Source organism: Halichoerus grypus, chromosome 2, assembly GCF_964656455.1.
Source record: "Halichoerus grypus chromosome 2, mHalGry1.hap1.1, whole genome shotgun sequence".
Taxonomy (NCBI): domain Eukaryota; kingdom Metazoa; phylum Chordata; class Mammalia; order Carnivora; family Phocidae; genus Halichoerus; species Halichoerus grypus.
Genome location: NC_135713.1, coordinates 60,373,610 through 60,392,228, shown reverse-complemented (window position 1 = coordinate 60,392,228; position 18,619 = coordinate 60,373,610). Strand labels below are relative to the sequence as shown.

The 18,619-nt window shown below is 50.5% G+C and overlaps 1 protein-coding gene and 1 long non-coding RNA gene across 6 annotated transcripts in view; both read left to right on the top strand.

Moving 5' to 3' along the window:
• Window positions 1–18,619, top strand: part of STK10 (serine/threonine kinase 10) — a 117,114-nt gene that overhangs the window by 60,817 nt on the left and 37,678 nt on the right. For all 5 annotated transcript variants that reach the window (XM_036120303.2, XM_078066867.1, XM_078066868.1 and 2 more), the window contains exons 5-7: window positions 9,480–9,552; window positions 10,774–10,968; window positions 11,571–11,652. In XM_036120303.2, coding sequence (XP_035976196.1) covers window positions 9,480–9,552; window positions 10,774–10,968; window positions 11,571–11,652 — 350 coding nt within the window. The remainder of the gene's footprint in view (window positions 1–9,479; window positions 9,553–10,773; window positions 10,969–11,570; window positions 11,653–18,619) is intronic.
• On the top strand, window positions 4,801–7,818 carry LOC144380958 (uncharacterized). The gene is made up of 2 exons (XR_013445317.1): window positions 4,801–5,750; window positions 6,047–7,818. It is a non-coding gene; the product is annotated as an uncharacterized LOC144380958 (long non-coding RNA).

Below are 18,619 nucleotides of genomic sequence, written 5' to 3'. Positions count from 1 at the left end.
AAAGCAGGGAAGCCCTGGTGGGACAGGGATGGAGGGAGGGCCCCAGCAGCTTTGGGCTGAGATGTCCCTGGGGGGTGCTCATTTCCCATTGCCATCCCGCCCTGCACACCCCCGAAATCTGGAGGGTGCTGACATGCTGAGCGACTTCAGAATCTCACTCAGAGCCTAGCAGCGGGTGGGTGCTAGAAGCAGATGGGTGCATCAGGTTTCCAAATGACTTGGCATATGCAGTTGAGAAAACCAGGAAGCCAATTAAAAAGGAAAAAAGTTCAGGGAGAGTTGAGTGTGAGTATTTACACAATTTCGCTGAGCTCTGGGAGCCATGGGGTGCAGGCCTGCTGAGGCCTGTTGTTCTGTTTTGGAAAATCCCCCTTCCACCTTGGGCCTGGAATCTGCAGCCTGGCAGAGCAGTGGAGGAGGCCTGGGAGAAAGGGTGGCAGTTGGTCTGCCTCTTCCTAGCGTCTTGGGACTGTCTTGGGCCCCTGAGCACCACCCCCCCATGTCCTTATATAACTCAGGGATTCAGAAGAGAATTGCTTAGCAGATTTTTCTCCCAGGTTAAGAGGGTCACCTCGTTGGAGACAATGTCTTTGCTTCTCCCTGGAGTGGAAATAGAATGAGAAGCAGCAGGGTGAGCTGAGCAAAGCATGGGCTTTAGACACAGACAAGCCTGGTTCAAATCCTGGCTCTGCCACTTTGAGCTGGAGAAACATATTTAACTATCCAAGCTTCAGTTCCTTCATCTGTGCAATGGGTATAAGAAGACCCACCTCACAGGGCTACTGAGGCCGCTAGGGTGAAGTGTACAGTGTAGTCACAGGGAGGCCCAGTGTTACATCCCTCTCTGCTACTAGGCACTTTGTTTCTTCCTTGTGTTAAATATTTACTTCTGCCAAGGATATCAGACTTCCCTGAGATTCATTTGATAGTTGCCAAGTAAAGCACAAGTTCTAGCTCTGAGTGGATGTGAAGCAATTCTTGATGACTGGTGGGAATTCACTGGTACAGAGAGAGCAAGGAAGAGTGTCTGTTGCCCTGAGACAGTTGGGATGTGAAGTGGGGGGTGGACTTTGAAGTCTGAAGAACTGTGTTCTTGTCCTAGATCTGCCACTTTGCATTAGATGACCTTGGGCAAGTCACTTAACCCTTTGGAGCTTCACCTTCTCAAACTCAGGGGTGTGGTAATAGTTCGTATCTCACAGAATTGGTGTGACAAGTTAGTGAGACAGTGCATGCAAAGCATCTGTAGATGTCTGTCAGAGAGGTGGGCGAATGTTAGTTGTCTTTGTTGGGCCTAGGAATGTCTCAGAGAAGCTGCTATGAGAGAGAATGTTCCCTGTTCTCCAAAGAAACCGTGTTCCTCTCCCCAGCAGTGCTTCTCTGAAAATGGCAGGTGAATTTTACATTAGGGGTCTCTCAAGTTCCGAGCATTAGTCTGGACTGGCCTAAAAATCAAAACGCCCAGCACAGAGCCTGGCATATAGTAGGTGCTCAAATCAGTAGTAGCTTCCAGCATTGCCGTTACTTTAACATTTTATGATTCCTGCAGGGTTCCTAATTCCCAAAGGCCCCTTGATGCACAGGAGGCCTGGCAAGTGGGGCTGGCAGGAACAAGTTACCTGCCTCTCACCCTCCACCTTGACCCCCACCCCAGAATGCCTGTGTGGTGTTGTCGGCAGGCTGGTGTCCTGGTTCTTTCACTCTGGCTACCGTGAACTGAGCCAGTGTTTGATATGTAGAAATTCATTTAGTCCTCAAAGGCCACTGATAACATTTTACAGAGGAGAGATATCTGGCATTTTTTTTTTTTTAAGAGGTTAACCCCAAATCATACAGCCAGTAAGAGGCACATCTGGGCTTCAGAACAGCACATCTGGCTTCAGAGCCCATGTGCTTAACCATAACCCTATTTTAGACTCTTGGCGCCAATGATAAGAACAGGTCTCCTGTGATTTACGGCATTTAAGACAGGAAAACGTGCATATATGATATACGGAACTGTGATGGTGAAGCTGGGTGTCCAGGGGCACAGATGCTGCGGAGACTCTGGTCAGTCTCTCTGTGCATGTTGGTTAGGCTCTCAGACCAGCCCCCTCCACAAAGCTTCTCGCTCGGGCTAGTTTTAATTTTCTCAGCATCACCTCCTGCAGGACGAACTGAACCTCACCATTTCAGGTCTCGGAGTCAGTAATCCCAGTGAAGGACTCTGATTGGCTTAGCATGGCGTGGGTGCAGAGCTCTGGACCAATCAACGAGATCCAGTAAGGAGGGCTTCTCTGATTGGCCCAGCTGGCGGTAGTCCCTGAGGAGGGCGGGTCATGTAGCAAGATGGAAATATTGCCTACCCCGTCCCCTCCTCCTCCCCGTGGAACAGCGTGGTTGGGGTGGATTGATGGTCTTCCAGAAGGTGAGAAGATTTGTACTGGCCTGAAAAACACATTGTCCACCATAGACTGGCATAGCCTGTAGGAAGCAAGAACGAAGTTGTGAATGTGTGATTGAGGTTGGGGGAGAAAATACCAGAAAAAGGGTTATGTAGGAGAGGGGAGAGGGTCAATGAAGGCAGTGGGGCTAGGAGGCTGAGGGTGGACTGGGATGAGCTGGAAAATAAAGGCCTCTGTAGTGGTCACGTGTGTCTAAAAACCAAAAGAAAATGGACATAGAAACGGAGAAGTCAAGCAGTTGGGTCAGCTTCACATCTGGCTAGATGATATGATGCCTGTTTAATAGATGAGGAGACTGAGGCTCAGAAACATGAAGCAGCTGGTCTTAGATCACAGAATCTTCTCGCTTCCCTGCCAGGTACCGTTTCCATGACACTCTTGGGAAAGCAGAACGTCCTGATGATTAAGAAAAGTCACTTGGGTGCCCTGGTGGAGCCTCCCTCTTAATGAGCTGCAACCTAATCCAGAGGAAGAGGGCCCATGGGGTTCCAGGGCTGGGGGGCAGAGCCTTTGCCTTCTCCCGACCCCACCTCAGTGTCAGCAGGCCCCACACCCTCCCTAGGCTTTGCTTCCCCATGGGTATCGTGAGGACCCTGGCTGGTGTTGGTCCACAGGGCCACAGCTGGCCTTTTAGATGAGACAGTTTTTGCCTTAAGAGGTGCAGTGGCCCTGGCTTTCTCCCACTAAATGGCAGGAGCACACCTCTTCATTGTGAGGACCAGACTGCCACCATTCCTTTTCTTTTTTTTTTTAAGATTTTATTTATTTATTTGAGAGAGAGAGCGCGCATGAGAGAGTACGCACATGAGCAGGGGGCAGGGATAGAGGGAGAGGGAGAAGCAGATTCCCCCCTGAGCAGGGAGCCTGATGCGGGACTCGATCCCAGGACCCTGATGCCAGGACCTGAGCCCAAGGCAGACGCTTAACCGACTGAGCCACCCAGATGCTCCCTGCCGTTCACTTTCAAACACATCCTTGAACACAGGTACCACCCCTGGGTGAGGACCGTCTAGAAGGTTCTCAGACCTGGAATTCCAGGGTTTCCTTGCCCACACTGGCGTACAGACTCACTGGCTTGGGGTGGACGGTCCAGGACGGAAGGGGTGGTGGTGTACAGAACTCTTATTGGACAGTAGTTTGCCTTTAACTGGCCTGGCATTATCTGGGAAAAGGCTCCTCTTGTCTTGGATTCTTTTGGGGGTCTACAGTTAAGAGGACAGATGAGAGATTTTGTTACATATCTGCGTACATTCTAAGTTCACAGCCCTGTGTATATGTATAATATATAGTTGTTCTTATATTGTGTACGTAATTTTTGATTATAAAAGTAATACGTGGTATTTACACATGTATAGGAAGATATGTACAATGATATTTATTGCAACAATATTTGTAACAGTAAGAAAAGAGAACTCCAATTTACTCCAGTAGAGGATTAATTAAGTTATGGTATTATCATACAATGGAATCTAATTCAGCTATTGAAAATTAAATTGTAGAAAATGTGTAATCTCTTATAAAAATGTATATATACACGTGAAGGGACAAAACACAAGCTGCAAAATGGCAGGTTTAATCTGATCTCATTTTTAAAAAGTATTTTTATTTACACATACACTTTTTATTTATATAAATAAATCTGGAGCTATATGCAGCAGACTCATAAATGTTTATCTCTGCCAGGATTATGGAGACTTTCTCATCTGTAAATATATGAATTTTTGATAAGCAGCGTTGCCTTGGTAATAAGAAAATATATATAAGTAAATATATAGATATAGTCGTACAGACAGTTTGGAATAAGACCCACAAAGAAGGAAACAAAAGTCACTCCCAAAGTTACTAGAATGCACCCCGTAGGCTCCCTGTCAGTGTTTATTCTGTGCACAGAAAGGTAGGACCGCCTAGTGGTAAAGAGACAGACTTAGCATCATGTGTGTCCTTAGAGCTGGGTGATTGTCCACAAGTTCCTTAATGTCTCTAAACCTCCGTCTTCTCATCTGTCGCAGGGGAATAATAGGGCGCCTGAGTGGCTCAGTCAGTTAAGCGTCTGCCTTCGGCTCAGGTCATGATCCTGGGGTCCTGGGATCGAGTCCCACATTGAGGTCCCTGCTCGGCAGGGAGCCTGCTTCTCCCTCTCCTTCTGCCTGCCGCTCCCCCTCCTTGTGCTCTCTCTCTCTCTTTGTTTCTTTCTCTCTCTCTCTCTGTATGTGTCAAATAAATAAAATCTTAAAAAGGGTGGGATAATAATTTTCCCTGCCCAAAGGGTCATGGCTATAAACGATATGCATAGGGATATACATGCAGATGATATGCAAAATGATCCGCAGAGGAGGGTCTGCGGGACGCGCAGACGTCTGCACAGCGCTGTGTACGCCTGCCCACTTGTCAGTAAATGGCAGGTTGGGTAGAACTGTCGGTTGGGTGTGTGCAGCGTTTCAGGGTTTTGTCACTAAGCTGCGGCCAGTGTGCCCTTCATCCAGCGTGTGCAGCACAGCCCCTGGCAAGTGCGAAATGCTCTCACCACATCCTGGCTCCCACTGGGTTTTACTCAAAAAGCAAGAACAAAAACCCACAAACCTAAAAAACTTTGGCCACGTGCCTTTCAGCTTTTTAAACCAGAAAGGCAGTACGTACTCTTTATCAAAGACATTTTAAAGAATAAAAGTGTCTGAAGTTAAAAAATGTTAAGGCCCCCTTGGTGTGCTCACCAAAATCCCGCTTCCGGGGAGGTGGTGACTGTGAAGTTTGACGTGTAACATCGCAGACCCTGTTCTGTGTGTGCGGGTGTGTTTGGACAACACAGTATGCGTATGTCGTTCTTTTAAAATACAACTGGAATCACGCTCTACCTTCTGTTATATGCGTTGATCAGTCAGCAACATGTTCAGGGCAACATATTAGGGACAACATCCCAATTCGTACACATGCATGCAACCTCATTCGTTTTAAGGGCTGCCTGGTGGTTCACGGCTGGAGTGTGCCATAATTTAACCATTCGCCAGACAAGCTCTAGCAACAACTTGGCAGCTTCCGATTTTTTTACTCTTTGGAACAATGCTTTTGTAAGCTTCCATGTATCTTATCATCTGGTTTGGAGGACCTATTTCTAGAAAGAGAATTGCTGTCAAACATACTTCTTAAAAGCCAGTGTTTTTTTTTTTCTAGACTTAAAAGGTAGTCTAGCAAGGTCTGGCCTTTCATGTATTCGGTGGTTCACTTGGGAACAGTATTTCGTGTGCCGGATGAGGTGCTGGGGGAGCAGCTATGGACGAGGCAGAAATGGACTCTTTCCTTATGGACGTGGTAATTTATGACAGTCCCCACCTACCTCCTGCTCTTGTTTCTGATTGTTGTTGTAAAATGGGAGGAGAGAGGAGATTTTTATTAGAAGAGACTGCCTGGGGGAAGCCCTCTCTGAATTGGCTGAGGTCCCTGGGCTGCAGGGAGGGGCTGCCTGGGTGGGCCCCGTCTTGTGGGGCGAAGGGAGAAGTAGCAGCTATCCCAAAAGCTGGCGGGCTCTTGCCTATGGGAGGGCCTCGGGGACCAACTATGTGTCCTTGTGAAAGTTGGTGGTTTCTGCGTTTCCTCTTTCTTCTCAGGCAGGGATTGGAGACTCTGGTCGGGGAGTGGCAGCTCCTGGCTCCCTCCTGGGAGCCTGACGCTGGGTCTGAGAGAGGCAGTCACTATTGTTCCCAGAAGATTTCCTAGGATGACGTGCCAGCCATTATTGGTGTTTGCAGGGAGGAGGTGAGCCAGGCCCCACATTCTTCCCCAGGAGCCCAGAGGGGTGGTGACTTGTCCTGGCCTCCCAGGTAGTCAGCTGCAGAGCCGGGTTCTCATCTGGGTTTCCTGGTTTTGTACCTCCCCCTGCAGCAGCTGTTGGTCCCTCCCTGGGCCAGATGGTCCCCCCAGGCCTGTCATCCGCTCCGAGAACAACTGCTGTTTAGTTAGCCGGCACTGGGCTCACAGACCAGTTTTCCTGACCACTCCCAGGAGCCTCAGCAATGCCCCAGCCTAAAATTCTGCCAGCTCACGTGCCCCGTGGACAGAGCCTTTACCGGGAGCAGGGCCTGCAGCCAGGTGCTTTATGTGTGTCATTTAATCCTCATGGCAACCCTGCGAAGTAGTTCTACTGGTATCACCACCCCTGTATCACAGACAGGGGCACTGAGAGGCAGAGGTTTGCTAATTGTCCTGACCCCTGCCTGTCGCCCACCTTATCAGCTTCTACCTCCCCGCTCCCTCCAGTCACGGTGCCCTGCCCCTCCAGGCCCTTCAGCCAGTTTGTTATCCCTGTCTGGAAATATCTTCCCCCAGATCTTGACCTCCTGTCTAAAATAGCCGCCCATCTGCCCTGTTCCCACCATGAATCACGTGGGGGGTGTTGAGAGCCTGTTTTCATTGCTAGAATAACAAGCCACACGAGGGTGGCGATTTTCGTTCAGCTCTGTGCCTAGAACAGTGCCTGGCACATAATAGATGTTCAATTAATATGTGTTGAATGAATGAATAGCTTGGAGGCACTCAACTGTGCTTCCTCCAAGTACTCCCTCCCTCCCTGCGCTCTCTCACCTCCCTGACTGTAGACTCTCCTATCTCCCTGCTCCTTATCTTTCCACCCTTTACACAGGACTAGATATTTAGTGGTGTTTGTCTGATTGCTATCTGCTTCCACCACTAAACTTTGAGTTGCCCAAGGGCAAGGACTTAGTTCTCGTCTGGCTAATGTCTGGCTCCGGATGGCACCCCGATGAATAGGTGAATGAACCAGTGAAATAGAAGGGCCAAGACTAGAACCGGTTCTCTGGTATTCAGGCCCCTGCTCTTAGCATTGTGCTCCTTCCTGGTTTGAAACTGTGGGTCTGATTCAAGCTCTCCAGGACAGCAGTTGTTATGCGACTGTGGTTCAGGCTGGCTTGTTTCTAGAGCTAGACAGAGGCTTCCGGGGGTGGGGGGTGGGGGGGCTGGTAGGTACGCAGCTTTGCAACTTCTCTTTGGATTAAGCATCACCAGTCTGCTCAAGGTGTTGCTTTGCTCTGAATTTGTTTTTATTTATTTATTTTTAAAAGATTTTATTTATTTATTTTAGAGAGAGAGCACACGAGCAGGGGGAGGGGAGAGGGAGAGAGAGAATCCCAAGCGGACTCTGCGCTGAGCCTGGAGCCTGACTTGGGGGCTCAGTCTCACGACCCTGAGATTATGACCTGAGCTAAAACCAAGAGTCGGATGCTTTACCCACTGAGCCACCCAGGTGCCCTGCTCCTGAATTTATGTTTTATTTATTTTAATTTTATTTATTTTAATTTTTTAATTTTTTTTTTAAAGATTTTATTTATTTATTTGACAGAGAGAGACACAGGGAGAGGGGGAACACAGGCAGGGGGAGTGGGAGAGGGAGAAGCAGGCTTCCCGCTGAGCAGGGAGCCCGATGCAGGGGCTCCATCCCAGGACCCAGAGATTATGACCAGAGCCAAAGGCAGACACTTAACCATCTGAGCCACCCAGGCGCCCCCTGAATTTATTTTTTAATCAAGATGAAACTTATCTGTTTTTCTGCCATATAAAAGTTTATGTTAACTTACTAGTTGGAATGTTGTTTAAAAACATAACAGTAAATATATTTATTTCTATTTAAAAAAATGAAAAAAAAAAAAAAGAAACTTTACCCTTGAAGACAGGAGAATTGGAGATTTCTCTTTGTGGCATTGGATTCTTCTTGTAGTAGTAAGCATGTGAAGGAAGACTGGTAGTTTTGGGTGTGTTTAGAGATACATTTTATTTATTTATTTATGTTAGTCCTGAAAGTCATACATGTTCATCATGGCAAATTTAAAGAATTGAGAAAAGTAGAAGAAACCTTGTCTAGTCTCATGATCCATACACAACCAGTTTAGCAAGTTGGTATATTTCCTCCAAGTCAGTTCATGTAGATATTTGCCCTTTTTTGGGGGGAGAAGAGCATCATGGGGACCATACAATATATTCAACTGTGTATCCTCCCCTTTCCTACTTAATCTTAAAAGTATATAAATACAGTATCTTAATATTGTGTTAAATATTGCAACATTTAAATGCATGTTAAATATTAATATATATTAAATACATACTAAATGTTTTAATATTGATATTTTTGTTTTGTTTTGTTTTGCCTTGGGTGGGGGCAAAGGGGAGAGAGAGAATCTTAAGCAGACTCCACACCCAGTGCGGGGCTTGATCTCACGACCCTGAGATCATGACCTGAGCCACAAATCAGGAGTTGAACTGAACCCTGAGCCACCCACGTGCCCCTGCTATTGACATGTATTAATATGTATAATTCAGTGTTAAAATATTGAATAAAAATACTTCAAAACTAATTTTAATGCCTATAAAATACTCTGTCATATGCCCATATATCACACTTTTCTTAATCTGTTCAGTTGTTTACCCTTTATCTTTCTTACCTCTCAGTTTCTTGGTTTATCTTACTGTGTGTATGTTTGTGTGTGTGCTTGATACGCCATCTTAGATCCTTTTTGGAAAAGACAGAATATATTATATATTGTATATAAGAAGTTTTAAAATCACCCCCTCAGCTTCGTGCAGAGGCCTAGCCAGTGACGTTTATCCAAGGCACAATTATTGCTGATTAAAATCACTCCCTGAAAGCCAAACAATTAGGGTTCTTTTTAATTTGTCACTATTATAATAGCACTTTGATGAACATCATTCTGCATACTATTTTTATGTTTAAGATTATTTCATTAGGGTAAATATCTAGATTTGGAATTACTGGATCAGAAGAGTATGGATATTTTAAAGGTTCTTTAGATTTATTGCCCAACTGCTTCCCTGAAAGGCTCTTCAATTTATACTCTCATTAGCAGGAGGGAAAGTGCATGTCTCTATAAATCTTTACAACAGTATCAGAAATTTGCTAGGTAAGAAATGGCATCTGTTAATTGATTTGGAACGTCTGTCTCTGAGTTCTCACCCCAGGGCTGTGGGTGGAGGAATGTCCATCGAATGCTCTATCTGATTTTTGTCTTGCAGCTGACTTTGGTGTGTCTGCCAAGAATCTGAAAACTCTGCAAAAGCGAGATTCCTTCATAGGAACGCCTTACTGGTGAGATGTGCAGTTTCTGGAAAGGGAATGGTGGACTGAAGGTTGAACCTCAGAATCCCCAAGGTGACCTCTGGCTGCTGTAGAGGAGAGAGGACGGGGGCAAGGGCTCCTGAGTCAGCCAGCCTCAGTGGGTCTGAGACCAGGCCACACCACTCACGAGTGCTGTGACCTTGGCCAAGTTGCTTAGCTTCCCTGTGCCTCAGTTTCCTCCTCTACGAAATCAGGGTTCACGGGTTGCTGTGAGGATTAAACGGGAAGATGCATATAGAAAGTGCTCCATTAAGAACACCTAAACGGGAACCCCTAGAAAATGGTTCAATTCTTTTTTTTTTTTTTTTTAAAGATTTTATTTATTTATTTGACAGAGAGACAGTGAGAGAGGGAACACAAGCAGGGGGAGTGGGAGAGGGAGAAGCAGGCTCCCCGCTGAGCAGGAAGCCCAACGCCGGGCTCGATCCCAGGACCCTGGGATTATGACCTGAGCCGAAGGCAGATGCTTAACAATTGAGCCACCCAGGCGCCCCGAAAATGGTTCAATTCTTGATTAATTCAACAAGTACAGATTGAATGGGAGGCCCTGGGCTGGGACTGCGAAGATGAACAATTCCTACCCTCCTGTGAAGTTTCTCTGGACCTCTCTAGTCCATTGTGTCGCCTCCTTTTCCAAAACTATTACTTAAAAAAAAAAAAAAACCACGAAAACTCTTTCAGTTTCACACCTAATTACTTTCTGTTTTTCATGTGCATTACTTCTCACTTGGGAGTTAGACTCCTTTCTTGCTTGCTTATTACTCACCCTTTCTTTCTCTCTCTCTGCCCTTTTATTCCTCTTTCTCCTGTTCTCTCCCATCCCTTCTCTCTGTACTGTTGTATTCTGTCCGCCCCCCCCACCCCCCCTTGTGCCCCCAGTTGATTCTGGGCACCTTCCCCTCTGCCTGCACCTACCCCTTCCCCAGGACTCTGTGTTCTGGATTGTTGCTGCCATCTTGTGGCAGGCATCGGGAACTGCAGCCGGACATGGCGGTGGAACCCCTCTGAAGGCATCTTTCTGGGTGAAGACCAACGTAAGGAAGACAGTGGGATGGACCCTAATGCACGTCGTGATTCGGGAGTGCTGCCAACCCTCTGACATTGGCTTGTGGTGGTCCCTGACCCTGAGTCTCTGAGAAGTACCTGTGGAGGCCAGGTTCTTAGTCCTCTGTTGTCCCTTGGTTGGTTCAGGATGGCCCCTGAGGTGGTGATGTGTGAGACCATGAAGGACACACCGTATGACTACAAAGCCGACATCTGGTCCCTGGGCATCACTCTGATTGAGATGGCCCAGATTGAGCCCCCGCACCATGAACTCAACCCCATGCGGGTCCTGCTCAAGATTGCCAAGTCGGATCCCCCCACTCTGCTCTCGCCTTCTAAGTGGTAAGGAGCAAGGCCAGCCCGAGGGTGTTTGCTGTGTGGCCAGTGGGCCCGGGGCATGGGGCAGGTGGGATTGGGCAGGTGGAGGGCCAGGGTTCTCCTGTCCCTGCTAAGCCCCAGTGTGGGGGACAGTGAGGCACACTCCGGGCCTTTCTGAGCTACCTGGGCCCTCCATGCCTTTTCCTGTTCTCTGTGCTCTTGACGTGGGCTGTCCATCCGAGCAGACTGTGGGATCCAATAAGGTGGATGCCACTGTGGGAGGAAGTGCCTAAACGGGCCCTGGCAGCCACGTGGCACAGCCCTGGGCTGGGAACCAGGGTGCAGGCTTAAACCCCAGCGCTCCTCTGTTTTGCTGTGTGGCCTTGAGCAGGTCTCTGCTCCACTGATTTTCATGTCCCCATCTATACAGCGATGTTCATGATGAGATCATCTCGAAAGCCCTGTCACCTTCACCGTTGTAGCTCATGAAGGCGCCCTTTGTCTTTTGAGGGCTGTGTTGGGGAAGCACATGACTCCCAGGAGAGTAGAGTCTGTGACTCGGGAATTTTCTCAGTTCTTGCCCTACTCCGAGCTGACTGCTACCACCTGTGCCCCCCACCCCCCAGGTCTGTGGAGTTCCGCGACTTCCTGAAGACGGCCCTAGATAAGAACCCCGAGACGCGGCCCAGTGCTGCGCAGCTCCTGGAGGTATGTGGCTCCCCTCTCCTGGGGGTGGCTGCCTGCCCCCTCTGCCCTGCCCTTCCTTTGCAGGCGGGGCGAGCTCACCCATGACCTGGAAGCTTGTGTTCCTGGTGTGTTCCTCCCCAGCCCAGGCGCGGCTGTGGTGAAGGAAGCTCCCCCAGAGCCTGTCCTCACACCGCTTATGTTCTAGTGGGGGAGACAGGCCACAGACAGCAGATAGGTGCCCGTGGCAAGGAGAGACAAGGGCTGTGGAGAGAAAGAAAACAACTCAGGAGGCCAGGGGCCTGCGAGGGCCTGCTCTCCTATCAAAGGAGGGCACGGAAGGGCTCTTAGCAGACACCCAGAGGGGGCCAGGGGCTAGGCGAGGGGTGCTGGGGAGCTGAGGCAAAGACCTGGCCTGTGAGCCTGGTTGGGAGGAGCGAGGAGGCCAGGGCACGGAGCCAGGGATGAGGGCAGAGATCGGAGAGGTGTGGGGTGTGTGCTCACCAGGAGGACACACAGCCCCCTGGTACACTCATTGCCCTGATGCCTTGCAGCAGGACGCAGACTTCCAGAAGGAAAGCGATGCTCGTGGGAACTGTGTTGTCTGTGCAAACAGTTGAGGCAGAGTAAGCCACTCTTGTCCATTCATGGTGGACCCTCTCCCCAAACCGAGGTTTCCAGTGGCCAGCTAAGGGCCAGTGGTAGAAGCAGGCCTTTCTTTCAAATGGGGGCAGCAGGCGATGCTCACTCTTTTCTGCATGAAGGGCCAGGTTGCGTGGGGTCACGCAGGGTCTTGAAAGCCCAGACCAGAACTTCACCTGTGCGCAGTGGGGCGCCCCTGAGGGTTTGGATGAGGGACATAGCATCCAGCCTACACTTACAAGGGCCTGTCTGGCTGCTGTGTGAGGAATCTCTGGCCTCCGCGTGGAGAAGGGGTGATGGTTCCCTGGAAGCTTTTTGGAATATTGGAGGTAGCTGGGAGCTGCCCTTTGCCCGGGCTGGTGCCTTGTGTTTTGAAAGAGGCAGGCACCACCCGCCCAGCTGTCCTAGGCCTGCCCGTTGCTGTCACCGTGCCGTCAACGCTGATGGGAGGCCGAGAGAAAGTGGGCCTCGGTTCTGGGGGAGGGGCCGCCGCTCCAGACCCTGCCCACAGTGGTCCTTCCACGTAAGTGACTCACAACCTCTGATGTGTGTCGGGAGGGAAGGAAGAAGAGGCCACACCAAGCACTGAGTCTTTGTTCACGTTCAGCCGCTTTTCCCGAGTATCTGCTGCGTGCCAGGCACAGGGCCCTGTCGGCATTCCAGGCTCCGGCGCGTCCCTCCGGCGTGTGCAACACAGTGATGAAGTGTGTGGACTGTAAAGTCCCGGGTTCAGATCCCAGCTCTGCTGCTTATTGGCTCTGAGACCCTGGGAGATTGGCTTAACTTCTCTGTGACTCAGTCCTTGCTCTGAAATGGGGATAATGGCAATGCCCCCCTTTAACTGGGTCCTTGTGAGGGTTGAGTGCGAAGATACCGAAGATACGTCTGGAGTAGCAGAGGCCTCATTTCCTGGGTTTTGCCGTGTTTGGTGGGGAAGCCAGAGGTGGGGGGGGGCCGTCACTGTCAGATGCAGAAGCTCCAAGCTGCGTGGGGCCAATTGTTTCCTGTGAGCAGGCACCTCCTGGCCTGCTACATCCGGCCTCCAGGACATCCAGGACATTCCACCAGGAAGAGACCAGCTGTCCTCCATCCCCACATGGCAGCCCTGGAGCCTCAGCCTGAGCCAGGAATTTTTGTTACATAGTTGGAAACAATGTCCTGCCAAGGGATTCTTAGTATAAGACAGAAAGGGTTGCAGAAGAGAGGAGCGGTCCCTTGAGATCAAGAAAACGCCTTCGGGGCTTAGGCTGCTGTCAGCTTTGTCCTTGTGCCTCTCTATTTCTGGGTGGGGGAGGGTGGAGCCTGGCCTGCCCGAGGTCACCTGGCCTTGAGTGACAGGTAGGGGGCCTCCCGATCTTGGCTTCCCAGTGCCCCCTGCAGAGCTGCTCATGCCCCCTGTTTCTGCCTGGTTCTGGGAGCTTCCTCCCGGCCCCTCATGCCTTGAGTTGACACTGGTTTCTGATTTACCCCCTCACCTGCACAGAGATTCTTGGGGACCGTGTCACGTAGTGATTATTGACCCGGGCTCTGAGGTCAGGCTTGGCCACCCGGAATAGGAGTCGTTCTCACTCTGTGCCTCAGTTTCCTCACCTGTGAGACGCGGTTAGTGCTCCCTTATGCAGTCGTACGAGGGAACGAGATTCTGCACGCGCTGTTTTTAGCACGATGGCTGTCAGGTCAGGTGCTCCGCGGACACGAGGCGAGTTGGTTATGAACCTGCCACACCGTATCCCAGCCGTTCTTGTCAGGGTCATCTGTGACTCACGTTGTTGGACCTGGTAGCTGGCTGCGGCCTCTGCGCTCGTGCCGTGGGACCCGGCCACAGCAGCCACAGCTGACCCTCATCCTCGCCACTGCCAGCGCTTGGCTTCCGGGCCCCCACGGCCTCCTGGTGTCTTTCCTTGTCACCGGTCACTCCGCAGCGTCCTTTCTCTCCTGCTCTTTCCTGCGACTGATTGCTGTGGAAGCGCGTCAGGGCCTTCCCCCCACCCCCGCCCCATCTCCACTCACCTCGAGGGTCCCACCTGGTTGCGGCAACTGCCATGTTTTCCCTGCAGCCCAAGCTGCTCCACCTGTCCTAGGTGTCCGCATCCGGCCGTTTACTTACCACCCCGGTGTGGATGTCCACACCCGAGTGCCCTCCGCTTTCCCCACATATGCTCGACCAATGGCTGTCCCGTCTCAGGGAGTGGCAACCCACCTGCCCTGCCATCAGGCCCCAGACCTGGCAAGCATCCTTGGTGCCACTCTTTCTTGTGGGCTCCATGTCCATTCTGTCAGGAAATTCTGTCGTCCCTGCCTTCAGAACATGCCCCGAATCTGACCACTTGGCACCATTTCCGTTGCAACCATAGGTCTGACTTTTGCTTGGATTATTACTCCCTCACTGGTCTCCCTGTCCTCCTTCAGTCTGTTCTCAGCACAGCAGCCAGAGGGAAACCTTAACACGGATGTCAGCTCCTGTCCCTCCTGCCCCTTAATGGATCCCCTCTCACTTAAGCCGAACTCCAGAGTCTCAGTGTCCTGCAGGGTCCTACACGATCTGCCCACCCCATCCCAACTCCCTCACTCGATTCCAGCCACTCTGGCCTCCTTGCTGTAGTTCCAACAGTCTGGGCATACAACTGCCTCAGGGCCTTTGCACAGCTCTTCACACTGCCTATAATGTTTTTTCCTCAGACACCTCCGTGGTTGAGTCTCTTCTTTAAGTCATTGTTCTTCTCAGTGAGGCCTCCACCAACCACCCTATTTCAAACTGGAAACCTGCCACTTCTACTCCCAACATAGTCCTAGTTCTCCTTTCCCTGCCCTACTTTTGATTTTTCCACAGTTTACTTGTTTATTAAGTTTATTGTTAATCCCTAGCATGTCAGCTCCCTGAGGACAGCAGTCTTTGTTTTGTTCACTGATGTGTCCCAAGCATCCAGAACAGTGTCTGGTATGTAGAGGGCCCTCAACAAGTATTCGTTAATATTTTAACTTAACTGTAGGGTAACGCTTTCTCCATGCCAGGTACTTTTCTAAATGTTTAGCAAATGTTAACTACTTTAATCCTTATAACAAAGTATGAAGTAGGTACTATTCACATTTCCATCAAACAGGTGATAAAACTGAGGCAACAGAGAGGTTAGGTAGCCCGCACAAGGTCACACAGCTTGTAAGAGACAAAGCTGGGATTCTGATCCTGGTTGTCTCATTCCAAAGCCTGTTCTCTTGACCACTCTGGTACGCCTCCTCCCTGAACGAATGAAGGAGCGGAAGAAGGAATGAGATAGAAAGAGAGAGAAGTTGGATGGGAGGGAGGGGGGAATTGGACAACTGACAGTGGCATCAGGCATTTTCAGCTGACAACTGAAACCTTGACAGTGGCATCAGGCATTTTCTAAAGCCAGCCTCGGAGTGTAGGACCCCCTGGCTGGTGGTTTCTAAGCACATTGAGGAAAACCAGGCTCCCGTCTTGGAAAGGATGTCTGTGTAGATGGCAGGAGGGGTCCTGGCCAGTGGGCAGGTACTAGTTGGCGAGTTGTGTGGCCTTGCGGGGCTTCTTGCAGAGATGACACACAACAGCTGTGCCTCTTCCTGAAGGAGCAGGCGGCTGAGTTCCCCTCTGTCTGGGCCTGTGCAGGGGTGCGCGAGCACTTTTCTGGGGACCCGTGTGCCCGAGCAGCCTGTCCCCACGCAGGTACACCATGCACTTCCTGCCCGGGGAGGCCCCGGGCCTCCTTGCAGCAGGGCTCTGGCTCTCCACTGGGCCCTGGCGGTTTGGGGTTGGGGACTTCTCTTCTTTGGACACATCCCTGGAGGTAGTGGTGCTGAGGCAGTGAGGGAGGTAGGCTGTGCTTTCTGTTCCAGGCAGTTGACAAAACAGTGTTTTGGGCCTCATCAGCTACTGGAAGGCCTGCCTTGTTAGCCGTGCCTGCCTGGGGATTCCGGGATTGGCATCCCGGGGATCTGCCCTGATCACCTGCTCCTCTGGCGAAGGGCTTTCTTCCCCATGGCATCCCCTTCCTGAGGACCCCGGGGTGCTCATGAGAGGCCATGGGGCAGATGGTCCAGCCCCAAGAAAGCAAGACTCCTGGCCATACTGGAAAGCCACTGAGTTGGTCAACGTGTGGCGTGCCCTGATGAAAACTTGGTATTTCCAGAAACGTGTGCCTGCATTCTTTAGTTCTGCTGCATCTGCTTGAGCAACTGCCGCGAGGTGTCCCGTGGCTTCTTGCTCAGATTCATGTGTGAGGTTGGGCAGTGCGAGGCTCGGAGAACCTTCGGGATCTGATGCTCACCCTCAGTTCCAAAAAGCTGTGCTCTGTGGGGATGCAGGAGGGAGGAGGGATGGCTGGGGGTGCAACTTGTGCCTTAGAGGCTTGTCTAACTGTGCTGCTGGTGGTGACGGCGACAGTGGTGACGGTGGGGACCGAGGTGGTGGTGGAGGAGGTGATGATGGTGATGGTGATGGTGTAGATGACGGCTGCCATACTTGGAGCACTTACTCTACTGCTTACAACAGCCATACTATTATTCCCAGTATACAGATGAGCAAACTGAGGCTTAGGGAGGTTGAGTGACTCACCCAGGGTCGTGGTGGAAGCAGCATTTCATCCCAGACAGATTTCATCTAAAGCCAGTACTCTCACCACGACACTCTCCTGCCTCCCATGATTAGTAAGCCGTTATTAGCTCTCCCACTCAAGACCTTTTGGAACCACACAGCAGCCAGACTGACACCTTTAAAGGGTAAACAGATAATACTACTGCTCTGCTGCACCGTCCGGCAGCTTCTGAGAAGAAAGTCTCAGCTTCTCACTACAGCTCGGGGACCCTGCCTGCACCACCCTCTCCTTCCTCCTCTCTCTTCCACAAGCCCTGCCACCCTGGCCTTCTAGCCGTGCCTCCCGCCTGCCAAACTCTGTCTGGCCCCAGGGCCCTTGTACTCGCTGCTCCCCTGCCTGGAATTCTGTGTGCCCGGATCTTTCCCTGGCCAGCTCGAATGTCACCTCCTCAGGGAGACCCTTGTGACCATAGACTAAGTAGCCTCCGCTGCCCAGGCCAGGCCCATGTGGTTCCAGCCTCATGCTATCCCATTACCTGATCTGACATGACCTTTTTTTTTTTTTTTTTTTTAAGATTTTATTTATTTCTTGGAGAGCAAGAGAGTGCACACAAGTCGGGGTGGGGAGTGGCAGAGGGAAAGGAAGAAGCAGACTCCCTCCTGAGCAGGGAGCCTGACGTGGGGCTCAATCCCAGGACCCTGAGATCATGACCTGAGCCGAGGGCAGATGCTTAACTGACTGAGCCACCCAGGAGCCCCGACCTGTCATGATCTTGTGTGTCGTTTGGCTACATACCTATTCTTTCCCACTCAGCTGCAAGCCCCAAGGGCAGGGACCGTGCCCATCCTGTCGTTCAGCCTTCTCTCAGCACCTGGCACATCATTGGCCTCAACATGTGGCTGTGGCCCGAATCAGTGAATGAATGGGGCGTGGGAGAGAAAGAAAAGTAATGAAAAAAAATTTTTTTTAAGGTTTTATTTATTTGACAGGGAGAGATAGTGAGAGAGGGAACACAAGCAGGGGGAGCGGCAGGCAGAGGGAGAAGTGGGCTCCCCACTGAGCAGAGAGCCTGATGTGGGGCTCCATCCCAGGACCCTGGGATCATGACCTGAGCCGAAGGCAGACCTTAACTGACTGAGCCACCCAGGCGCCCCAAGAAATGAAATTCTTAAAATCTTTACTAGTTTGGACTAACTAGAGACAGCCAGGCTGGTTTAGGGCTCTTTAAAAGGAGTGAGGGTTATTCCTTTCAGGTCAGAAAGGACCACTAGGTGCTCGAGTGGAAGGGGTATTGTCTCGTGACCTTCCACAAATGAACTGTTCTAAATGAACAAGCACATAAAAATGATTTGTAATGGACCTATCAGTGGTGCATGTGTTTACAAGGTGTTGAAAATGTATTCTTAGTCACTTATATACTTCCCTGCAGTCTCGTTGACACTGTTCCTCCGCTGATAAATTTTCTGACAGTGAAGGCAGATTTCATCGGAGCCTTCCTCTAAATTCAAATGAGCAAACTCTGATTTAATGAGACCCCTCTGCTCCCCTAATACACACACACAACATCTCTTTCCAAGCGGCCCTGGGTGAGCAATCTCACATCCTCGTCCACTCCCCAGGGCTGGGGATTAGATGCCCGAGAACAGACTTCTATCAGGGAAGGTGCTTGCGCTGATTTAACATCTGCTGAGGCCTTAAAAGCTTTGGTGTTTTGCAAGGTGTGTGAAAGAGCCTTCATTATTTTAGAGATGTGACCTTTCTGTAAATGCCTAGGAATAGAACCTACACGACACTCCCTT